The sequence below is a fragment of the Sphaeramia orbicularis genome, chromosome 17 (assembly GCF_902148855.1).
Source record: "Sphaeramia orbicularis chromosome 17, fSphaOr1.1, whole genome shotgun sequence".
Lineage (NCBI taxonomy): Eukaryota > Metazoa > Chordata > Actinopteri > Kurtiformes > Apogonidae > Sphaeramia > Sphaeramia orbicularis.
Window position 1 is genome coordinate 43,007,164 of NC_043973.1, and position 25,044 is coordinate 43,032,207.

At 34.8% G+C, this 25,044-nt stretch overlaps 1 protein-coding gene and 1 long non-coding RNA gene across 4 annotated transcripts in view; one reads left to right on the top strand and one right to left on the bottom strand.

Moving 5' to 3' along the window:
* Window positions 1-2,809: 2,809 nt before the first annotated feature.
* LOC115436869 (uncharacterized) lies at window positions 2,810-6,138 on the top strand. Its single transcript, XR_003937879.1, has 2 exons — window positions 2,810-4,134; window positions 5,968-6,138. It is a non-coding gene; the product is annotated as an uncharacterized LOC115436869 (long non-coding RNA).
* Window positions 6,139-6,593: 455 nt separating this feature from the next.
* Window positions 6,594-25,044, bottom strand: part of slc6a9 (solute carrier family 6 member 9) — a 192,117-nt gene continuing 173,666 nt past the window's right edge. For all 3 annotated transcript variants that reach the window (XM_030159836.1, XM_030159835.1, XM_030159837.1), the window contains 7 exons: window positions 24,153-24,390; window positions 19,180-19,314; window positions 18,992-19,091; window positions 18,795-18,895; window positions 11,152-11,322; window positions 8,250-9,503; window positions 6,594-7,002 (listed from right to left, as the gene is read on the bottom strand). In XM_030159836.1, the coding sequence (XP_030015696.1) occupies window positions 9,240-9,503; window positions 11,152-11,322; window positions 18,795-18,895; window positions 18,992-19,091; window positions 19,180-19,314; window positions 24,153-24,390 (1,009 nt within the window). In that variant the 3' untranslated portion in view covers window positions 6,594-7,002; window positions 8,250-9,239. The remainder of the gene's footprint in view (window positions 7,003-8,249; window positions 9,504-11,151; window positions 11,323-18,794; window positions 18,896-18,991; window positions 19,092-19,179; window positions 19,315-24,152; window positions 24,391-25,044) is intronic.

Here is a 25,044-nt window from a genome sequence, read left to right on the forward strand (position 1 = left end):
AACCCGAAATTTCTTAAGATAAGTAAATGCAATTTTACTAATATTCTGCCAGTTATTAAATGTTTTGTGCATTTGTAATTGTAATGCATGTGTAAAGGGTACACTAATAATGTAATGTGATGTGAATAACTCAAAATGTCTTAACCCTTAGGGGTCCACGGTCACGGTTCTGTGACTGAATCACGACATATTCAACATGTCATAGCATCAGAAGTCGGTCACGTAGACCATTGGGGATAATTGTATTCAAAAGTGCGGACGTGAAACACTCTCCCACTTTTTATTTGATGTTGACAGAGCAAAAACAACCGGAGATATGACATTTTAAAACCAGAGCAAACAAGCGATATAGTGTTATTATAGCGATATAAAGCAAGCGTTATATTTCTGACCATACCTTAGTCATTTTTTGTCGTTTTTCAAAACGTAAAAAACTGGCCAAATCTGTGAATTCTAATCCACAGACTGCATTAGAATTACAGGTAAGGGTGAGAATGACCCCCACCTGAACCAGATGCAGAAGCTAGGAGGACTGGGGGGGTGGGGTAGGGGGAGAAAACCGGAGAAAACGCCTATGTAAAGATATGATTTTATGTCAAATATTTGAGTATAGTTTTAATTTATTACAAATTTGATTTTATATACCTAATACTTGAAACCAATATTCACTTTTAAAGTCTTTGAAAAGGTTCATTAAGCATCTTTGTGTTATTTATGCAATAAATCATATGCATTTTTCAAATCAAATTTTATATTTTTTGTTTTATGTTGATAGTTGGTTAAAGTGAAAAAATAATAGGTAGATGAGATAGATGAATTTGTGCTGGAAAAAACAAAACAAAAACAAAAACGAAACATGGGTATAATAATCATTACTTTATATAGTATTTAAAGGCTAAATCAAAAGTACTCAAAAACAGCCAAAATAGGCTCAGACCCCTAAGGGTTAAAACCTATAAATAATGAAAACAGCCAATTTTCTCTTTGTTTTAGCATAAAAAAGTAAAATTACATGAAAATGTTTATATTAACAAACTATTCTTTTACAAAAAATATGAATAACCCGGAATGTCTTAAGATAAGTAAATGAAAATTTACCAATATTCTCATTAAATATTTTGTGCATTTGTAAATTGTAATGCACATGTATAAAGGATAAACTAATAATCTGAGGCATAATATTGTTAAAATTGCACTTGTTTTTCTTAAGATGTTTCCAGTTGTTCATGTTATTCAGATTTTTTTTTATTTTGTAAACATTATCATAATTTAATTTTAGTTTTTTCACTGTTATTATTTTACTGGTCCGGCCCACTTCAGATCATATTGGGCTGAATGTGGCCTATGAACTAAAATGAGTTCGACAGCCCTGGTCTAATGCTATAGTCAGACATAATAATAACATACCGTTACATTTGATGAAATGGCGGTAACGTGTTGTCCCATAGAGCACCTGGTTTTTGCAGAAATTCAGGTAAAACTATACACTATTAAAAATACATGGTATGTGGTATGAATAGTTGAATGTCCGATCAGACAAAACTAACAGTTACTGTGCGACTTCAGCAAATTTCCATCCATGGAAATATTTAATACATGCACAAATTATTAAATAATGTGGGGGTGGGATTTAATACGTTTTCTTTTTCCCACTCCTTTTTGAGCAGTATTGAATTTATTTTATTATTACTAGTGTACATGGCAAAGGCTACTTTGTCTCGATCACCTTTATTTATTCATGTATTCGCTCTGTTATTAGTTCCTTGTACACAAAAAAAGTTAAATTTTTTTCTTCTGCTCAAAACATAAATGAACGAATTAATGAATATTTATACAGAGCAACCAGCTCTATATGTAAAGTGTCATGAGATCACTTTTGCTATGATTTGGCGCTACATAAATAAAATTTGATTTATGATTTAAAAGTTTGTACACGAAGAATCCCAAATACTTCACGTGCAAATTTAAACAATGCTTTATTTTACAGGTCCTAATGTGCATTTTCTCATATTTTCCTCATTTTTTTCTTTTCAAAGTTTCCTAGAGAGAGCAATGGAGTTAGAATAAATTATTGGTAATTAGAAGGACAACAGTGCTGTAATTAATTTGTGCTAAAAGCAGCTGTGTAAGTGCTAACTGGATCACTGCAAAAATCTAAATCTTACCGAGTGTATTTTTCTCATTTCTAGTCAAAATATCTTATCACACTTAAAATAAGACATAATCACCTAAACAGTAACTTTTCAGTGAGATATAAGAACTTAGTTTTACAAACTAGATCTTGAAAATGTTATTGCAAGAAATCTTAACAAAATAATTTTCCTCAGACTGAGGACACATTTAAAAAAAGGTCTGAAGAGCTTTTTATTCAGGAAAGCATATCCATATTCTCCCCACGTCTGTGCACGCTTCACCTGTTTGAAATGTTTTTTGTTTTTTTTGCTGTTATTTGCTTTCTATTTTTATTTTCTGACTTCCTTTTTAATCGTGCCTGTAGCACTTTGAGGATTTTAGATAAAAATGTAAAGTGCATTACAAATAAAATTTATTATTATTATTATTATTATTATTATTATTATTATTATTATTATTATTATTATAAGTTTTACTTGTTCCGTTGGCAGATATTTTTTTTGCTTAATTCAAGTTTTTTGTAGCTTAACTCAAACAAACATATGCGCCAATGGAACAAGTGAAAATAATCTTGGATTTCTTGAAATAAGATTTTCAAGATCTGTTGTCTAAAAATAAGTTCTTATATCTCGCTGAAAAGTTACTCTTTATTATGTCTTATTTTAAAGTATGATGAGATATTTTGACTAGAAATGCGAAAAATACACTTGGTAAAATTTGGATTTTTTCCAGTGTATTAAAAATACATCACGTGCGGTCTGAATAGTTGAATAGTTGAACCAGAACAACGACAACGACGTCAGATCAGACCAAACTAACAGTTACTGTGTGACTTCAGCAAATTTCCATCCATGTAAATATTTAGTACATGCACACATTTATGATTTCTAAGTTTATACATGACGGATCCCAGATACAGTACTTCACATGCAAACTTAAACAATGCTTTATTTTACATGTCCTAATGTGCATTTCCTCAATTTTGTTTTTTAAAGTTTCCTAGAAAGAACAATGGAGTTAGAAGGAATTATTAGTAATTAGAAGGACAACAGTGCTGTAATTAATTTGTGCTAAAAGCAGCCGTATAAGTGCTAATTGGATTTCAACTATTATTTCATATCTTGAGGACTGGCTGGAGTTGGATATAATATAAAAAAAAAAAAAAAAAAAAACACTTATAGATTTACCTGTTTTATTTTTGTGTCCAGGGAATTAGGATAAATTTAGAGACCCGTAAAATAAAGTGTCCTCATGCCTCCAATACAAAAACGTGTGCTTGTTTCAGAATGCTTGTGCTTGTCATGACTATTTTCATTATACTGGAGATTTTGTGCTTAACATCATCATCGTTACTTTCCAGATGAGCCTTTTTTGTCTGTTTGTACGTTTCCGTTTCAGCCCTCAGCGTTTGTTGCTTTTAGCTCATAATCAAACCTCTATTGTGCCTTAACTGCCCTGAGTGTCCTCATTCCTCCATCTTGTGGTTTAGTGGAGTAACTGCACTGTCAAGTCAAACGCTGTCCTTTAGAAACACAGAAAACACTGAAAAAGCAAAGAAATCAGAGAAGAGAAATGCACAGATTTACTTTGCAGTTGTGCTTCGACACTTTGAAAACTTTCCAAAAAGCCTGACATGTAATCACGTATATATATCGTTGCCATTCGGTCCACTGATAAATACGCTGTAGAAAATATATAACATTGTACGCTCCACGCTCCTACTGACACAGCCAAACCGTTTTGATTGAAAGGATAATATGATGTTTGAACTACGGTTAAAAGAGACACTGCAGCCAAAAATCCTCCCACTCTGTGAAGCTAAAAGCATCTGGCTACCACCTGAGCAGGCGCCCGAAAAAGCATCATAGATACAAAAACAGACCAAAAAAAAAAAAAACCTCTAGATGAGAAACAAACCACACTGTTCTCATATGTTTGTTGTGTCTTCAACCCTCCATGAGTCTGAACCTGCCTGCTGTATGAACATCCATCCGTCCTGTGGTCTAACTGGAAAAAAATCCAAATCTTACCAAGTGTATTTTTCTTATTTCTAATCAAAATATGTCATCACACTTAAAATAAGACATAATCATCTAAAGAGTAACTTTTCAGTGAGATATAAGAATTTATTTTTAGATAATAGATCTTGAAAATCTTATTTCAAGAAATCTTGCCGAGATAATTTTAACTTGTTCCATTGGCAGATTTTTTTTTTTTTTTTTTTGCTTGAATTACTCAAAAAAAATTAAATAAATAAAAAAAAAATCTTGAACTAAGCAAAAATATCTTTAATTAAGCAAAAAAATAAAAAATAAAAAAATCTTGAATTAAGCACAAAAACATCTTGAATTAAGCAAAAAAAAATATGTTGAATTAAGTAAAAAAATATATATATCTTGAGATGGGCCAAAAAAAAAAAAAAAATCTTGAATTAAGCAAAAAAATATCTTTAATTAAGCAGAAAAAAATCTTGAATTAAGTAAAAATATCTTGATCTGAATTTTTTTTTGCTTAATTCAAGATAATTTCCTTTTTTGCTTAATTCAATTAGTTAATTAAATTAAGCAAAAAAAAAAAAAAAATTAACTAAGTAAAGAAATATCTTGAATTAAGCAAAGAAATATGTTGAATTAACTAAAAAAAATATCTTGAAATGGGCCAAAAAAAAAAAAAATGAATTAAGCAAAAAAAAATATCTTGAATTAAGCAGAAAAAAATCTTGAATTAAGCAAAAATATCTTGATTTGAATTTTTTTTAACTTAATTCAAGATAATTTTATTTTTTGCTTAATTTAATTAATTAATTGAATTAAGCAAAAAAAAAAAAATTAATTAAGTAAAAAAATATCTTGAATTAAGCAAAAAAAATATGTTGAATTAAGTAAAAAAAAAAAATCTTGAAATGGGCCAAAAAATAAATAAATCTTGAATTAAGCAAAAAATATCTTTAATTATGTAGAAAAAAATCTTGAATTAAGCAAAAATATCTTGATCTGAATATCTTTTTTGCTTAATTCAAGACTTCTTCTTTTTTTTTTTTTTTGAAAAACAAAAATTTAATTTAGCAAAAAAAAAAAAAAAATCTACCAATGGAACAAGTGAAAATTATCTTGCTAAGATTTCTTGAAATACGATTTTCAAGATCTATTGTCTAAAACTAAGTTCTTATATCTCACTGAAAAGTTACTCTTTAGGTCAGTGTTGTTCAACTTTGGGGTCAGGACTCTACATGGGGTCACCTGGAATTTCTAGTAATTGATTAAAAATAAAAACTTACTAATAAAAAATCTATGAAGAGTTAACAGAGATAATCCAATCCATAAAAGACAAACTGTGAAGCTGAAACTGCAGCACTGTGGTTCTATTTATCTTTCAAATGTTCATTGCGGTCGGTTTCAGAAGCTGCAGCTCTTTCATAATTCAAAGTTTGAGTTCTTGTTTTTTTCAGTATTAATTGTCAGCCTTGTAAATCCAAGCTGGACTGACTGTACATATCCTGACCAAGGAAAATAAAACTCTCACTTTGTGCAGTAATCTACACCTGACTTTTCTGCCTCCGTTCAAAATAATACACATTATATAGACTAAATGTCATCTGAAATTAACGTTTATTTGCAACATAGTATAACAAACTATTACATGATCAAAAAGAAATTAATTTTAGCAAAAAAAAAAAAAAAATGTCTGGGGTCGCCAGAAATTTGTGATGTTAAAATGGGGTCACGAGTAAAAAAAAGGTTGGGAACTACTGCTTTATGTCTTATTTTAAGCGTGATGAGATATTTTGACTAGAAATGCATAAAAATACACTTGGTAAGATTTGGATTTTTGCAGCGCTTATCTTCAATGCTGGCGCTTCTGGAAACCCCAACCCTGCAATGCTAAGGACGCCCCACCCACTCTACGCTATTACACCCTCCTACAAAACAACAAATTAAGTCACAAGATGAGGAATGGTGAACAGGGTTAATCATGAATCTGTCATTTTTTCTTTCTTTTTTTTCTTACAAAATAAACATATGCTGTCTTATTTCATTATTTACTAAGTTACTTTACAATAATGAGAGGTAAAAAGGAGAATCTATTCAGACAACGATACTATACAGCTACATTAAACTACATAGTTCATTAAAGATTCATTCTGTTTTCTTTCTGAAATCAAGCTGCATCTCCCCGGCCGACGGCCTCGACGCTTCCCGTGCCATCATTAGTCACAGCTTGGCTCAGATCCTCAACATAAATGTCTGTAAAAACATTAAAGGTTCCACTGACTGTAAGAGACTGCACCATACAGTAATAGTCTCTCTGAGATATACTGTATAGATATACATATACAGATATATGTTCCCAAAAACATGTATACCTTCATGTTTTTGGGAACATGACTTAATGGGGCAAATTGCTACAAAACATGGGAGACACAGACTACAACAAGATACACCTATGACCATTTCACTCCCTCAAGTCCGGGTCTCTCGTCATGTACCACATCCCACGATGCATTTCACTGAAAAGGAATGGCCGGAAGACTTAAGAAGACATGGCACTTCTATAAACAGATTTGCATCCACTTATTTTGTGTGTGTGCATGCTCGTACTGTAAGTATAGATGTTTTTTTTTTGTTTTTTTTTTTTTGTTTTTTTCTTCAACAGAGAGGCAAAGTTACCATTAGGTGGTTTCAGTCCCTATAATTGTAACAGGCTACCTTAGTCAAGACAAGGTTTCCACAGGCGAACAACCACAAAGTGTAACTTCACGTTGGACCCTGAGAAATGGGCACTGGGATGTTTTCAGCTTCTGCCAAAAAGACTGGAAACAAATTTTTTTCTTTGCGTGTGTCAGTATGAATGCAAAAGCAAAAAAGTACACTGCAAAAAAATCTAAATCTTATCAAGTGTATTTTTCTCATTTCTCATTAAAATAAGACATAATCACCTAAAGAGTAACTTTTCACTGAGATATAAGAACTTATTTTTAGACAAAAGATCTGGAAAATTTTATTTCAAGAAATCTTACCAAGATCATTTTCACTTGCTCCACAGGCAGATTTGTTTTTACTTAATTAAAGATTTTTTTTTTTGCTTAATTCAAAACAAATGAATGAATTAATGAATATTTATATAGAGCAACCAGCTCTATATGTAAAGTGTCATGAGAGAACTTTTGTTGTGATTCGGCGCTCTAAAAATAAAATTTAATTTGATTTTTCAGTGAGAAATAAGAACTTATTTTTAGACAATAGATCTTGAAAATCTTATTTCATGAAATCTCACCAAGATAATTTTCACTTGTTCTACTGGCAGATTTTTTTTCTTGAATTAAGCAAAAAAAAAAAAAAAAAAAAAAAATCTCGAATTAGGCAAAAAAAAATCTGCAGTGATTAATTTTTGCAGTGAGATCTTATTAAATGAATAATAATGCTGTGACAATATTGTGACACTGCATAAACATTCTATGATATAAACCATACGACAGTGAACGCATCCTGTAACCAAAGCTGAAGTCGATCCAGTGAATTTAGCTTTTTTTTTTTTGCTTAATTCAAGATTTTTTTTTTTTTTGCTTAATTCAAGATTTTTTGTCTTAATTCAAGATGTTTTTAGCTTAATTCAAAAATATTTTTGCTTAATTTGAGATTTTTTGTGATTAACTGAAGATATTTTTGCTTAATTCAAGATTTTTTTTGCTTAATTCAAAATATTTTTGCATAATTCAAGAATTTTTTTTCTAAATTCAAGATACTTTTTGCTTAATTCAAGATATTTTTTTTTTGCTTAATTCAATATATTTTTACATAATTCAAGAATTTTTTTGGTTAATTCAAAATATTTTTTGCGTAATTCAAGATTTTTTTTCTAAATTCAAGATTTTTTTTGCTTAATTCAAGATTTTTTTGCCCCGTTCAAGCAAAAAAATCTGCCAATGGAACAAGTGAAAATTATCTTGGTAAGATTTCTTGAAATAAGATTTTCCAGATCTATTGTCTAAAAATAAGCTCTTATATCTCACTGAAAAGTTACTCTTTACGTGATTGTCTTATTTTAAGTGTGATGAGATATTTTGACTAGAAATGAGAAAAATACACTTGGTAAGATTTGGATTTTTTGCAGTGTACGATACAGTACAGTTAAAGTTCACTGATATATTTTACTGCTGAGTTTTCAAAATCTAAGCAGCTTTAGCGAAGAAGTTCTAAATGGAGAGAATTTCCACGGAAAATCCGACCTGTCAGTCGCCATCTCGGGTGTTAGTTAAATACATGTGCTCTGTATAATTTTTTTCTGAAGAAGAAGCAGCATAAAAAACAACAGGCTTAGATTTTAGCTGAGATAAACTACAGTTGAGGTCACTGTGTGCTGTAAAATGTACAATAGTTTGAGTGTATGAGTGTGAACAAGTGTATCCGCCTTTTTCCGGCAATAAAAATCAAGCCTATTTTTTTATCTTTTCGGGTCATCCAACTGTACAGTAAACGACCAGTACAGGCACAGCCAACCCTCCTCTGCTATATTAGCGCACCACTGTGTCTCACATCAGCACATCCATTTCCCAGCTGTCAAACCACTGGTAATGCCACTAAAAGTCGCCAAAGCCAAACAGACCCAGCTAACAGAATAAAGGAGAACAGTGTGTGTCTCTATGTTGCTGCATGCACAAAACAAACTCATGCAGCTCCACAATCTACCGTACCTCTGACTCTAACTGCATATGAAGATGACATATACAAGTTTTACAAAAAAATAATGAAAGGAAAAAAAACAAAACTGCATTATTAAATTATGTGAAACAAATTAACAACCCACCCGTACGCACATGCACACTAACATACACACAAATCTTTTGGATGATGACCCAATTTTTTCTTCCTTTCGTATTTTTTTTTTCTTCTTGTAACTAGAGACGACACACAGATAGATAGAAGAGGTTAGGATAGATATAATAAGCCCTTACAATATGTAAAGGTCTCCAGCAAATGGGATCTCCCCCACAGAGGACTGTGGGAAAGTGGGGCGAGGATGGAGGAGAAGGGGACGAAGAGAAGGAGGAGATGGGTTTGGGCACGGGGGGGTCGAGCCCGGTAGTGTTGACAGAGAGCGGGGGCCGTCTATGCGCTGGGGTTGGGGTTGTTGTGTGTGTTGGTGGAGCCGTTGCTTCCCTGGATAGTGAGGCTGATCTCATCCTTTCTTTCCTTCTCCTTTTCCTTCTCCTTCACCTCCTCCTTTAGCTCCTCTTTTAGCTCCTCCTTCTCCTTGAGGGGACGAGCCTCCACTGTGTCTTCGGAGGAAGCCATGGGTGCGTAGCGGCCTGTCCGGTGCTCCTGCAGAGCAGGGCCCCACTTTGGATGTGATCGGCAGGCGTACTTCAACCGCTGATACACAAAGAGAAAGACACATCATTCAGAGTGCAGGGAATATTACCATTATTATTATTATTATTATTATTATTATTATTATTATTATTATTATTATTATTACAGTCTACTCTCGTTAAACCGCCCGCCGTTATACCGCCATTTTCGCTCACCGCCGACCAAAACCATTGCACAAAAATCCCCAATGCATTATTCCATTAGCTACCGCCATTTCCGCCTATCGCCATCCGCCAGCCCAGTTCCATGCACAAACAACACTTATACCATTGATTTCCCGACCGTTATACCGCCAGCGTGATTGCCATCGAGTACACATAAATTTTAACAATGCACTGAAACAAACGCGCCAGACGCTGATCGCGACAAGCTACGAGTAGGTCTACGGAACGGCCGCCGTTCATTTATCGCAGAACACTCAGTAGGTCAGGATGTCGGGAAGAGGACGTGGGATTAAGCCAAAGCCTCAAGATGATGGGGTGTCATTTCCCGACACGGTATAATAATGCTTAAAATGTTTCCCCACTTTAAATGATCCCTTACAACATAACAGAATCAAGATTTATTTAGAAACGCAATTAGAACGGGTTAACGGAGGCAGCATAGACATCATATAGTAAAGACATGCACATTATGGACGCAACCCGTTGTAACGCCATTTTCGCTATACCGCCAATTTGGCCGTGAACGGAAGTTGGCGGTATAACGAGAGTAGACTGTATTATTATTAGAACCTTTATTTAACCAGGAAAAAAGCTCACTGGGACTAAAAATCTCTATTTCAAGTGTCCTGGCCAAGACAGCAGCAGAAGTTTTTTTTATTTTTTTTTATTTTTTTATTTTTTTTGATTTAGTGATTTATTCCGAACATGCAATGAAATTTAACATATATGCGAACAAGCAAAACATACATAATAGCACAAATATCAGGAAGTTACACAAAAAACACTGCAAAAATCCAAATCTTACCAAGTGTATTTTTCTCATTTCTAGTCCAAATATCTCATCACACTTAAAATAAGACATAATCACCTGAAGAGTAACTTTTCAGTGAGATATAAGAACTTATTTTTAGACAATAGATCTTGAAAATCTTATTTCAAGAAATCTTACCAAGATAATTTTCACTTGCTCCATTGGCAGATTCTTTTTTTTGCTGAATTCAAGATTTATTTTTTTTTTTGCTTAGTTCAAGATTTTTTTTTCTCACCTCAAGAAATTTTTGCTTAATTCAAGATTTTTTTTAAATTTTTCCTCATGTCAAGACATTTTTGCTTAATTCAAGATTTATTTTTTTTTAATTCAAGCAAAAAAATCTGCCAATGGAACAAGTGAAAATTATCTTGGTAAGATTTCTTGAAAGAAGCATGAAGAAGATCTCACTGAAAAGTTACTCTTTAGGTGATTATGTCTTATTTTAAGTGTGATGAGATACTTGGACTAGAAATGAGAAAAATACACTGTGTAAGATTTAGATTTTTTTCTAGTGTAAATGTAGCCTTATCCTGGTAGCTTCAGAACAGACCATAAATATGTTATTCATAGCACTAGTCACATTTTTCCTTGAGTGAAACTTCCCAGAGGATGTCATCAAGAAGGCCTACATTCAACCCTCTGACAGGAAAAGGGGTTTTGTGTTGGCCTGTACCTCTCTGAAGGTGACTCCTGGGGACCTGGAGATCTTGTAGAGGGCGTAGACGGGTATGCAGATCACCGAGGACAGAGCCATAGCGAAGCCGATGGCCAGAGACCAACCGGGGTACACGTAATCATTGTAGGTGATGGGTTTGTACTGGATCACAGTGAAGATCAAGATGAACTGCAGGGAAAAAAACACAGGGCTTGGTCATTTAACCCATAAAGACCCAGTGCTGCTTTTGTGGCCATTCCCAAATGAATTTTTCTCTGTATTAAACCTTTCTTAAGTGATTTATCACCATTTATTGTAATATTGTCCTCTGTATTTTGGGTTTTTTTTCAGTAAAAATCCTTTTTTTCCCCTATATTTAATTTACTGATCATGTAAATGTTCATTAACCCTATAACGCCAAACGTATCATATTTGATACTATAATTTTGAAGCCCTCTACATGGTCAGTGTGATATTTTTTTCATGAAAAACCTGATGTATACAATTAGATACATGCAATACACAGATAATCCACCAGGGGGGAGGAATTCATTCACCAGAGGCCTTTCCAGTGACACTACAAGACTGTCATTAATGAGGAAGGAGGAAGAACTTGGACAATTTTGAAAAGGAATTACCAATTTGTTAGACATGTTTGTGTTATACTAAGTTTTCGTTTGTTCAAAAATAATAATATTTGAGCATTGAGACCTGATGTATCAAATATGATACAAAATTGAAACTCATACATGGAAATTGATATTTGAAAAACAAAAAAAAATGTTTGGGTTTTTCATCAGGACCAATAAAGGCTCCAGTTTCAAAGAACTGGAATTTTCTGTCAATGATTTAATGGTTGAGGTTTTACAGGGTTAAAGGTCAGATTAAAATTAAGGGTGATTATATCAGAAACCAACAAAACTCAAGAAAAAAAGACCTTCTCTGTAAAATATACTTTTAACTGAATGTAAAACAAGTGTGTCCATCCACTGTCATTGATCAAATTCCATGATTTTAGTGGTGAATCAATGTTGTAGAAGATGACGGTGTTTCTATGGTAACTATGGAGCCTCTGAACAGCCAAATGGGTCATATGTGATGACCATGAAAAGATGACAAACTGTATTTTACACCAATTATTTACATGTATTGATAGGATTAGTGGATCAACAGGTATTAAACAGTTTAGTTACGAAAAAGACATAAGATTTAACTGAAGCGTGAAAATTTCTGATTTATGACTTGGATAATCGGCTAGCAGTTTCAGGTTCAATATGTGTCTCTTGTAAAGTACGACTGTGATAAACCCCTAAAATAATTACAACTCAAGACACGGTTATAATGATAAATCAATAAGTGTCCCCATCCTACTTATACTTAGTCCAGAGAAATCGCCGCTGTTGCTTCTGTGACAGTAAGAATCATCATTTCCTGTATGTAATTAGTGCGGTGCAGGTGAACGCACAAACAGCAGCACAACGGTCATTTGTTTCCATTTTAAGTGCTGCAGACAATTGGGATTATAAATCACGAATGCACCCCGTAGTCACAGTTCTAGCAGAGTGGAAAGAAGGCTGTTAATCTGTGTAGTGAAATGAAAGAGAGAACAAAAGTGGCTGAAATCTGACCGGTAATCCACAACAATGGATGTCTTGGTTGGCCCAGCAGCTTAGTGGACTAATACGCCTGCATGGGAAATACCATTGACAGCAGCCGCATGTGTCCATTTCCCAGTCAGAGAGATTTACTTTTAGAGGTTTATATTAGCGAATTAAAGCCAACAGTTAGAACTGACAGCGGCTCAAATGTAGGTCAGGTCCCTGACAATGTAACAGCAACGCAGAAAAGTTTACATTGAATGTTGTTCAGATTCCTCCGAATACTGTGCATTTTTTTGGCTTGCAACAATTACATCTCCAGAAAGGCTTTAAGTGTGCAAAAATGTTCTTCAAATGTTCAATATGTTGCATTTGCACATGTTCGTATTGTTAGCCTCATAGCATAATCGCCTAAGTCTTATCAAATTATGATATCTGTATAAAATGAACCAGCAGTGTTAAAAAGAGTTAAGCTACGCAAATATCACCATTTGGCCAAAAATAAGACTTAGGCAATTATGCTATCAGGCTAACAATATGCATGAGATGTTTGTATTAACATTGATTGTATGCACTCTTAAAATGCTAGCTAACTCTGAATTAGGCTACATTCAGATAGCAGGTCTTAATGCACAGTTCGGATTTTTTGGTGAAATCCGACTTTTTGTGTGCTCGTTCATGTTACACATTAAATGCAACTTCTATCAGTTTTGATTATGAATGAAATGCGACCCTTAAGTGACCAAAAGAGGTCCTGACATAATACATGACCATGCAGGCACGCACTGTGTTTACGGAAGTAATACTCCTGAGACGCACAATTCTGATGTTTGTTGCATTTCAATGACGTAAAGGTTGGATAAATGCGATCTAGCTATTCATACTGAAGTCGCATTGCAAAATGGCAGATACGTGTCGGATTTAGGCCTGGGTTGGATTTGAAAAGACTTGAAAAAACTGCCTTTAACAGATCGGATACAGGTCATATATGGGCAAAAAAATCGGATTTGGGCCACATTTGCCTGCAGTCTGAACGTAGCCTTAGTCTATAAGCTGTAACTACAGATGTAACAGCTCAATACATATACATTTCGTCATATATATAGAACTGTGCAAAAGTCTAATGGCACCATTAGCTTTACTGTTTTACCTTTAAAGGAGTGATATTTTGCTTTTTTTAATGGAATTATGCATTTTTAAACATTTCCCTGTGGTCTACATAAACTGTAAATGCTCTGCTTGGGTCTGAATTCTTCATTAATTCAACTCCACAGGTCCATCTTCAACCCTATTTCTGACTAATGACACCAGAAAGGTGTTTTTTTTTTGCACTGGCCCTTTAAATGCACATGAGCCTCTTCAGGCCCCGCCCCCTCCAGGTTGTTGGCTGTGCTGCTCTGTCCCCTTCAACCAACATATGAACATTTTAGGTAATCGGCTCCAAGTTTGGACATATTTTCTACAACCGCTGCTGCTGACAAACAATTATGTCGTACTTGGAGAAATGTTCGTCGGAAGTCTTGACCTTATATGTGCAAATGTCATGATGTAACTAGTTATAGACGCAACAAATTTATCAAGAATTAAAACAGGTTGTAGAAATCCACTCGATTTTTGCCAAAAGGAATATAAAGATTTCTTTGCAGCACCTGGAGGGTTTGTTGAGCCGCATTATGTAATAAATTCCCATTATGTAATAAAAGTTCAAAATGTAAGAAGAATGTCACGTCATCTTGTAATAAAGCCGCATTATGTAATAAACTGACGTATTTTGTAATAAACTACGTCAACGCATTATATAGTAAATTTTTTCACATTATGCAGTAAGTTATTACAATTTGGGAAATTTATTACAAAATGCACTTGACACATTTTTATTTTTTTTTTAAATGTAATAACATGGTTCATTATGTAATAACAATCCAAATTAATATAATTTCAGAGCAATTTAGAAGAAATTAGTCACAGGAGCTACAGGTAATGTAATCAGAACTTTAACCACACAGTTTAAAGATGAAAATAAAAATGTGTCAAGTGCATTTTGTGATAAATTTCTCAAATTGTAATAACTTACTACATAATGTGAAAAAATTTACTATATAATGCATTGAGGTAGTTTATTACAAAATGCGTCAGTTTATTACATAATGCAGCTTTATTACAAGATGACATGACATTCTTATTACATTTTGAACTTTTATTACATAATGGGAATTTATTACATAATGCAGCTCAACAGGGTTCAAAGTCAAACTTCATGAACTATTAGGGTCCAAATACAAAAATAAATGAACCCAAGACTAATAAAAGTGGGTTTAGCAAAATATAATCCCTTTAATGTTATATTGACTACACATACAGTCTATGATTCTAAATTTCTGTATTTAGATACAACCAGCATATTTAGGAAATAGGTACAGTATTAAAAAAAAAAAAAAACGTTTCAAGAAAAATAAAAACAGTTTCTAGAGACCAAGGTGACTTCCATTTGTATTTGTACTTAATGTGTTTATCTCTTGTTCTTGCAAAAATTAGATTTACGGCATTAATAACTAGGTTTTATTCAAGACATATGAGACGTTTCATATTGTTTGGGCTATTTTTTGTCATGGGAGCAAATATACATCCTAAATATAGTCTTTAGTCATGCAATTGTGTTTGATGCTATCCCTTCAGGTTTAAAAACTTTGATATCTTCTGCTATTAGTCCTTCAACAACCATTACCCCTCAAATTGCGCAATCAGAGTTATACATAAGAAATTTAGATCCATTCTTGAGTAAAAAAAACTAATAATAAATGCATTAGAGAAGTGATTCAATTTGTAAGCCAGCTTCCATCTTTTTTTGGAGTAATTTATATTCTGATGTGGAATGGGAAAAGGTATGGTTATTACCAAGGAAGTTTTTTATTTCAAATAAAGTGAGAGAGGTGTCTTTAAAACTGTTACATAGGTGTTATCCAAGTAATTCAGCTAAGATTAATGTCAACCCTTTTTGTTCATTTTGTTATAATTTGGATGAAATATTAACTCATTTGTTTTGGGAATGTGCCTTTTGTCAAATATTTTGGTGTGATATCAATCTTTTTTTTTTTTTTTTTTTTAATAGAAAGCTGCATATTTCTTTTAACTTCAAAATTGAAGATATTTTATTTGGTTTCTTTATTACTGATTTGCCTGGTTGGAAATTGTTTATTCTTAATCTCATTTCCGTATTAGCTAAATTTCATAATCATACAAGCAAATTTGCTAATCAAAAACCCAGCTTTGTAGTCTTTAAGTCTTATTTGAAATCTTATCAAGACACACTCAACTTTTGCACTAACCCTAAAGCTGTGAAGACTAAAGCCTTATGTAACAAATTTAAGTTGTAATTTATTTGTTTTTATTTTATTTATTTATTTATTTATTTATCTCTCTTCTTGTTTATTCCTTTACTTTTATTTATTTATTTATTTATTTATTTATTTTTCTTTTAACCCTTTCATGCATAGTGGTCACTACAGTGGACAGTTACTCTACAGCTTTAATCTTGTATATTCATGGGTTTTGTTGTTTTAGTTCCATATCAAGCAACACAGTGGACACTTATGCATCATCTCATAAACTGCAATTCATACCATTATTGTAACTTTGCTGTTCTTGATTGGTTCTTGAGTGGAAATCAATTGTTAATATTTATTTTTTGCATATTATCTCCATGAAGTGAGTAATAACTAATATTAGAATATGTTAAAATGTGAGAAAACATCAGATTAGCTGCATTAAACATAATTTCATTTCACTGTTTTCATATCACTTTATGATATTGGATTTTAAATACATTTCTTTGCTTCAAGAATAAAATTCATGGTGTAGCTGAGTGGACATTTTTGTAACTCCATGAAAAACAGGTTGATTTAAAAAAAAAAAAAAAAAAATTCAATCACATTGTTTTTTTTTTTCATGCCTAAAGAGGAATAAAAACACTCAGGAAAAAAAATCTTGATTAAGGTTCTAATAATTCACTCATGAAATGGTTAATTTGCTTGCCTATTTGTGTAGTTGTATTTGATTCTTCCTGCCTCACCTCGAGCATTATGTTATGTTGTGTTTTTTTCTCCATGCCATGTTCTGGTCTATGTGTATACAATGTTTTGTAAATGAAAAAAAAAAACAAAAAAACCCTAACCCTAAAAAAAAAAAAAAAATAGTCTTTAGTCTGTAGGAGCCATTTCGTTCTGATTATTTGGTCAGCGCACATGCAGTATTTGCTATATTTTATCGTAGTATCTGAAGAAAAGAGGCAGGTTGGAATGAGCATATTCATTTATTTCTCAAAAATGGAGGGCAGTTAACACACATAACTTCACTGAGGTCAGATGTAAGACCTAAGACTTACTTGACTTCATCGCCAAAAGACCTTACGTGACTTAACTTTACTGTTTTGACATGACTTTGACTAGTTGGAGACGACCCGACAAGACATCCTGCTCAGAAACACATTAAGAAGTCACTAAATTTGAAAATGATTTGAAATGCAATGTCGGTCGATTATTTTAAAGCAGCCTCCGACTGAAATAAAAGTCAAAGGGAACATAAATTATTGCAGCACCACTCATCATTACTGTTCATTTATGAGGCTTGTAATTGATTTCTCAACAGCTCATGTAGGATAAATCATCAGATGTTTGTTGGACTTCACTTCGTATGTGTTTGACCTGATTTATCATGCTTGGCTTTTATCAGGGACTCAACTTTCTAGATTTTCATAACTAGACGCTTAACCCTTTATCGGGTAAGTGACTATTTTTGATAATTTCTGGATACATTAAGTGAATTCAAGAAGCATGTTGGATTTTAAGTGATTCAAAGACATTTTATATACGGATTTTGAGGCTGCGTGCTTCTATGAAACTGGTTCCTAAAAACAGGAAATGGGGGCTCAAAATTCAAACCAGATGTAGACTAATATTATGAAGCAAGTTTGGAAGCACTTTGGGTCTATTTTAAAAATAAATACTTGCTGAGATAAAAGAGAAACTATTTTTCAGATGAAACCCATTTTTATATTATTTTACATTATATTTAATACAAAAATCTGCATGTAACACGGTCAAAAGGACATGAAAATTACGCGCCACTATTTTTTTTGAATACCTCTTTGCTCTCTCACAGGTACATTTTGGGAATAGAACTAATTATGCAAGAAAATTACCGCTGTTGAAAAATCACTTGCGATTTATTTGCGTTTAACTGGGCAGGTTCTGCATGTAACACAAGTGGACACGATGGGTTACACAAAACCTGGAATGAGACTGAGATTCATGAAAAACCCGCATGTCTGGATTAGAAAAAACACTAGGATCGACAAATTTAACACAGTGTCTTTATTTATAGCGGCATATAAGACCATTTACAGCCATGTTTTCGAGATCAAATGCACTGACACCTAGGTAGTTTTCATTGTCCCAGTTTTTTATTAAAAATTCATTAATTTTAGGATGGCTCAGAGCAAGAGTATAATTTTTTTGCATTTATCTAAGGTCATTATTAGGTACATCCTGGGGGAAATACGTTTAAATTTCTCTCTTATTATCGGGTGTAAAAAGCTGGAAAAGTACCAGATACCAAAATGAACCCAGTTTCGTAGAAGCATCCAGCTGTAAATAGTGAATGTGAGTGATTTTTGTCAGTTTATGACCTTATATAACAGTTGTTTTATTGCATGTTTACTTTTTAGCAAGTGCTGCTCAGATGTTTTATGACAAAAGGAGGGAGACAGTTGTAGATGACGATGTCCAATAGCACACTACGGTTGAAAATTTGAATTTCAGAGTATTTCAATGAGCGCCCTATAAAGGGTTAAAGGTTAAGATTTGAGATATGCTTGTTTTTTGCACATACATGACTTCCAACTCTGCCTTGACTTTTGCACAGTTACATACTGAACCTTTAGCCAAACAATCTAAATATGTAATGACGTACACGTACTGTGCTAAAATCTAAAATGAAATCTTCCGTCTAAGAAGAAGGGATTATGAACGCCTGCATGCATTGTGGAATATAAGTGTTTTTTCTTACAGAAATGATGACGGGGGAGATGAATCTCCAGCACACTTTGAAGAAAAGGGGAGGAGGGAAGCCCAACATCATCTCAACGTCTTTAAAGTAGTTCCTGTGGCCTGCGATGAAAAAAAAAAAAAAAAAGGATTTTGATTCCAATGTTCTTCTTTTCGTACGTCTACATCAGTATTTATCGGATGTGTTGTTGACCTTACCATAAATATACATGATGCAGATGCACATGATGCAGGAGATGATGACCAGGGAGAAACTAGCAGCGTAGTTGTCCATCAGTAGCAACCAGTAGATTCCTGCCTGCACACGGAAGCAGCAAATGCATTGAAACTCTACTTCCATGGAATAAAACTAATTGTGTATTCGTGTTTATTTCTGGGGGCCTTACCTGTGTTGTTAGAGGCACTCCTAGTAGGAATCCAACTATGGCCACTGCCAGAGTGACTATGGTCTTGTGTCTGATGATCCAGTCTGTTCCAATCTCGTCAACGATGGCTGTCACCAGTGTTTCCAGCAGACAGAACTGCAAGAACAGAAAACACATGAGGTTATTTTAAAAAGCATAAAACTTACTTTACTTTAGCCACTTTTACACAGAGATCCTGGAAAGAAAGTTATTGTGTTTTATTGTGTTTTTCTTCATTGTGTATCATGCAGTGGCGATTTCTCATAGACTGCAAGAGAAGCCCGGCTTCCCCTAAAATTACGAAAATTAAATGGTTAAATATGTTCGGTTGTGTTGACATTTTATTGACTCCAAATGTGTTAGAACACGTTCATCTCACAGATGAGTTTGTTCAGAATCAAGTTTATCACAAATCAACGGACGCGATGTTGTTCACTTCTCATACATTCCCGTTGCGCTGTTTTCTCATACATCTCTGCTCAGTGCATTTGTCCGTAGACTGCGGGCGTCAATGCACTTCAATGGGACTGAGTGGAACAGTTTTTTTCATTGCCTCAAAACTGGACGGTAATTGGATAAATGCCACAATGTTGTCCCGCCCCCGGACACCGGGCATCTCTGGGGGTGAATGGAGCTGTGGGCGGAGCTCGGCCGGGCTGGACGCCAGAATCCCACGTGCTGATTGGAGGATCAGTCAAAGGCTGAATCCTGTTTGATTGACAGCTATTTTCAGATCTACTCCTTCGCTGACACAGTTCAGTTTAATACCGTCGCACATTCTGCTGTGAAATCAAGAGAGAAACCACTACGAAATTACTCGTTCATTTCTTGCACTGTAAATAAAACACACTCATTGGACTTCCTTGTTTCAATTTAACATAATTTCAGCGTTTTCTTGTTTTAGTTACGTAATTTAATAATTTCTTGTTCGAGTTTAATATCGTTTTGTAGATAGTTAAATCAATCAAACTGTCGGCTAGGTCGGAGTGAAAGGAGCATCTCTAGTTTAAAAAGGCTGAAGTCTGACACCCACAACACAATGGGCCAAGGCAATCTAAGCAGAGAGGACACTGGTCCAGTCCCTGGAAAAGACGCCTACTTGGTACGATAAGGTCACTGAGCATTTTCTTAAAAAGGAACGGAGGGCCGAATGTATGTTTAAATAACTTGACTTCTTTTTTTTTTTTTTTTTGTTTTTTGATGTAAGCTGACAATGAGCTTCCTCTGTCTGAAAGACGAGCAACCACCACTGGTATCATGTATGTGTTTTATGTTGTTTGGACTTCGTATGGCTGCAACTTTGGCCAGGTCTCCCTTACAAAAGAGATTCTTTATCTCAATGGGACTTCCTGGTTAAATAAAGGTAAAATAAAAATGGAAAAAAGGTGAGATGGTGATCCCACCTTTTTGCCACCATTGACTAATTTCCACAGCCAAGACGAAGAGGTAACAGAGGTGAGACAGGCTGGACTTCTACAAAACGAACCTGCATTCCGGAATGAAGGGGTGGTGACGCAGTGTATAGTATGATGTATAACTTGTGTGTCGTGCTAACCTCTCCAGAGTTGGCCCGTCTTTCACCGTTCCACAAATGTTAGCATTGATAGAGTCCTCCGCCCTAAGTAACTACAGCTCACGGATCTCCGCATCTCCCCAGTTCAACACCTTTCTGGTATCGTTGATATGTTTGTTTAAACTTGTCCATGCATTTATCTTTAGTGGAGTTGACTACTGTAACAGTATCTTCTCTGGTCTGCCTAAAAAGTCAATCAGAGATCTGCAGCTGATCCAGAATGCTGCTGCTCGAGTCCTCACTAAGACCAAGAGAGTGGACCACATCAGTCCAGTTCTGAGGTCTCTACACTGGCTCACTGTCTCTCAGAGAATAGACTTTAAAATTCTCTTGCTAGAGAGACCTTCAGAGACCTTCTAGTCCAGTATGAACCATCCAGACCACTCAGGTGGTCTGGTGCAGGTCTGCTCTGTGGTCCAAAAGTCAGAACTAACCATGGAGAATCAGTGTTCAGTTTCTATGCTCCGTATATCTGGAACAAACTACCAGAAAATATCAGGTCTCCTGAGAGTCTGAGTTCTTTTTAAGGCGGCCATACACTGTGCGATTATTTCGAACGTTGCATGCAGCTCCATCTCAAACTGTGCGAATCGATCGTGAAGTCAGGCTCATGATTCATGTTCTCACACCGTACGGACCGCTGCTCATATGCAACCTGACTGCTCACACTGTAGAACCATACACCAGAGGACGCACAACACGTTTGAGTGTTGGATCAGGAAGTGCAACGTTAAAATACAAAGGAATCCGCAAGTGCATAGACGATTGTGTATTGGCGTGAGTCACAAAATGGTAGTGCTAAACAAAAACCAACTAGCTGCTTTGGCAATATGTGCAAATTACCCGCGGGGAATCAAAAAAGAAGAAAAGACAACAACGTGTTTGGTGCAGGAATTGGTTGTCCAGACGTGGACAGTATGGGCTGTCAGTCCTACAGCTAAGGGAAGTAGAGGTAAGCTGCAAAAGCTAAACTGCACTAGGCCAATAGCCAGCTACTGTTAGCTTGTACGCTACTATACGCTTCTGTGTTCGCGCATGCACAGTGTGAGAATTTGAGGCACATCGGCTCGTGGCACTGCTTTGACAGTGCAATACGCTCACGAGGAGCGAGCAGGATTTCAAACAGCTCCGTTTTCCTTGCGAACACACGATTGCTGGTCGTGAGGTGGTCGTGAGGTGTTAATCTCTTCTCCTTACCCCATCTACACTGCACGAAGCACCACACACGATTAGAGGCACATCTGGCCCCATCCCAGAAAGAGTCGCACAAGTGAGAAATCGTCTCTAAAATCGCACAGTGTATGGCTGCCTTAAGTCAAGGTTAAAGACTCACCTGTTCACTGCTGCCTTTGAGTGAAAGGCTTTTGACTTTTTAAATTTTACATTCTCTTTCAAAACTCTGCACTGCAACTCTTACTTTACTATGTCCGTGTTTTTATATTTTTGGGTTCTATGTGTTGTTTTCTTACTTGCAGTTTTTAATCACCTTTTACATGTTTCTTTTATAATGTTTTAAATGTGTTTCTTTTTCCCTTGTCGTTGTATTTCAATGTCCTGTGTGAAGCACCTTGAATTGCCTTGTTGCTGAAATGTGCTATATAAATAAACTTGCCTTGCCTTGCCCCACTGTACACGGCCAACGCTCATTTTTAAATCCCCCCGGTGCAGAGGTCGCACACGCAATACGTCATCAAAACATCACACCTTGGTCACGGAACGAGAAGTGTTCCTTTTTCATAACATTCCGGAATCACGATTCCACCTTTATCTGGGCTCTGTTACTACCTTCAGAGGCGTTACAGAGGTGGAACCAAATGATCCAACATTTCATTTACACAGATGTCCTTCTGGAATAAAGACGAAATATTCCCAGAACAAGAAAGAGGGAGGTCTAACAATAACGGACGAAGAATGGCAAAACATCTGCCAATTTCAATGGAAAAGTACAAAGTCTCATTTATGGAAAGAATTCTGTTGGAAAAACATAACTCGTTTTTTTTATTACCCCTAGTCATAAGTCACACTACACAAATGGGAATTCTCAATGCTGGAGGAATTGTAGCTGCCACACTGTACATCATTTCCACATATTCTGGGAATGCCCAAAAATTAACCATTATTGGAAAGAAATACATAAAACCATAGAAATCATTCTTAATATCTATTTATTACCTTTTGATTTCAAAACAATGTATTTGGGATGCATTTCTCCAGAGGTCAAGAACATAAACAGATACCTTTTCGGTATATTACTAGCTGCAGGAAAAAAAGCAATAACTAAATGATGGATGACACAAGAAGAACCAACAATAAATAATTGGATAGACATAATCATGGGAATTTATAGGATGGAAAGAATAACCTTTACTGTAAATTTGAAGATGGATGTTTTTGTGCGACATTGGGAGGGATGGGTGAGATATGTGAAGCCTTTGAGATCTGATTTTGCTGAGATGAATGCATGAATATGAACCCAAAATCATCTGAAGGAAATATGTTTTTGTTTATCTTTATTTTTGCATTTATTCTTTACTTTGAGATCTTGTATGACAGGACCATAATGAGCTGCTGTAAATGTTTTTGTTTTGTTTTTTACAACCACTCTCTGGATGTACATAGTTTGTGTTTTTGTTTGTTTTTTCAATGTATGAAAAGAAAATTTTTCTTTCAATAAAGAGAATTAAAAAAAAAAAAAAGAAAAAGAAATATTCCCAGAACAGAAGTACTGTGTAAAAGGGGCTTATAAGTTATTAATGAAAACTTAAAATATAATTAAGATGATCTCCACAAACAAAACCAAGACTCTTTACTTGAGGTTGGTGGTGTCTTTAAGAGGCTCCTATGTAGTATTTCTGCTTTCAAATATTAAAAAAACATTTGTTTAGAATAAAGAGTTCTGAAGTTCTGCCAAAGACACCGATGTATTGGATTGTAGAGATCTGAACTGAGTTTATTTCCTGGAATTTATGTGACCGCTAAAGGGAATAATGAGTCACTTTGCTAGTCTCCCCTGGTGAGAAAAACAAACACCACAGGGCCATTGCCCAAAACATCAGAAACTGACCAGATGGGATGAGAACTGTTAAGAAACAATGTTAAGAGTCAGTGAAAATGAAAAAAGCTAGAAGCACTGTTGGGTCCGATCAAGCGAAAGTGAACATCAACATGAAAAAGTAAATTTGCACACATCATTTATCAAGTGGGCTCATTTTTTAGCTAAAGATCTCTATTTTATGGAACTGTTATCCTTTTTTGTGGAACTTTAGGATCAGATACTAAATGCGATTGTTGGGGATTCTGCAAAAACTACCGCACGGCTTCTCATGAAACTACTTCGGCCTCTGACTTGACTTGATGTTGATTATGTTTATCCCAGTCTCACCTGAGTCCCGAGTCCCAGGAGGATGAGCATGAAGAAGAACAGCAGCGACCACAGAGGCGAGATGGGCAGAAGAGTGAGGGCTTCTGGGTAGGCCACGAAGGCCAGCCCCGGGCCGTGGTCAGCCACCTCTGACACCGGGACGTTCAGGTGGTGTGCCATGAAGCCCAGGATGGAGAAGATGACAAAACCGGCATAGACGCTGGTCGCACAGTTGGTGATACTGATGATGATGCTGTCTCTGAAGAAGATAGAGAAGAAACAGCACGCATTAATGAAAAAGCCTGGAATGAAACACAGAAAAAGGAAGCATTCATCAGGTATGAATAACTGAAATCTTAACCCTTTCATGCATGGTGGTCACTACAGTGGACAGTTATTCTATAGATTTTCGCTTGTATATTCATGGGTTTTGTTGTTTTTATTCCATATCAACGAACACAGTGGACACTAATGCATCATCCCATACGCTGACATTACTGTAACTTTCCTGTTATTTTATCTAAATCATTTACTAATTGTTATTAGACTGTAATTAACAGTTGTTTTTTTTTAACAAACAAAAATTTTTGTATTTTTTTTTTGCATATTATCTGAGTGAGTAATAACTACAGTAGTATTATAGTATGTTAAAATGGGAGAAAACCTTAGATTAGCAGCATTAACCTCCTGAGACCCAGGAAAATGAAAATTTTAGCTTTTTTCCATTAAACAGTTGTCTTGATTGGAAACCGCATAATGCAACAGGTTGTTATTTTTGTTTGTTTGTTTTTTTTTCCACATCATTTTTTTTTTTTTTTTTTCTTCTTTTTATTTATTTATTTTTTTAATGGAATGTTCTTAGCAATGGACAGCAAGTAAAACTGTTAAACTTTTGTCCCCTACAGAGGACAAA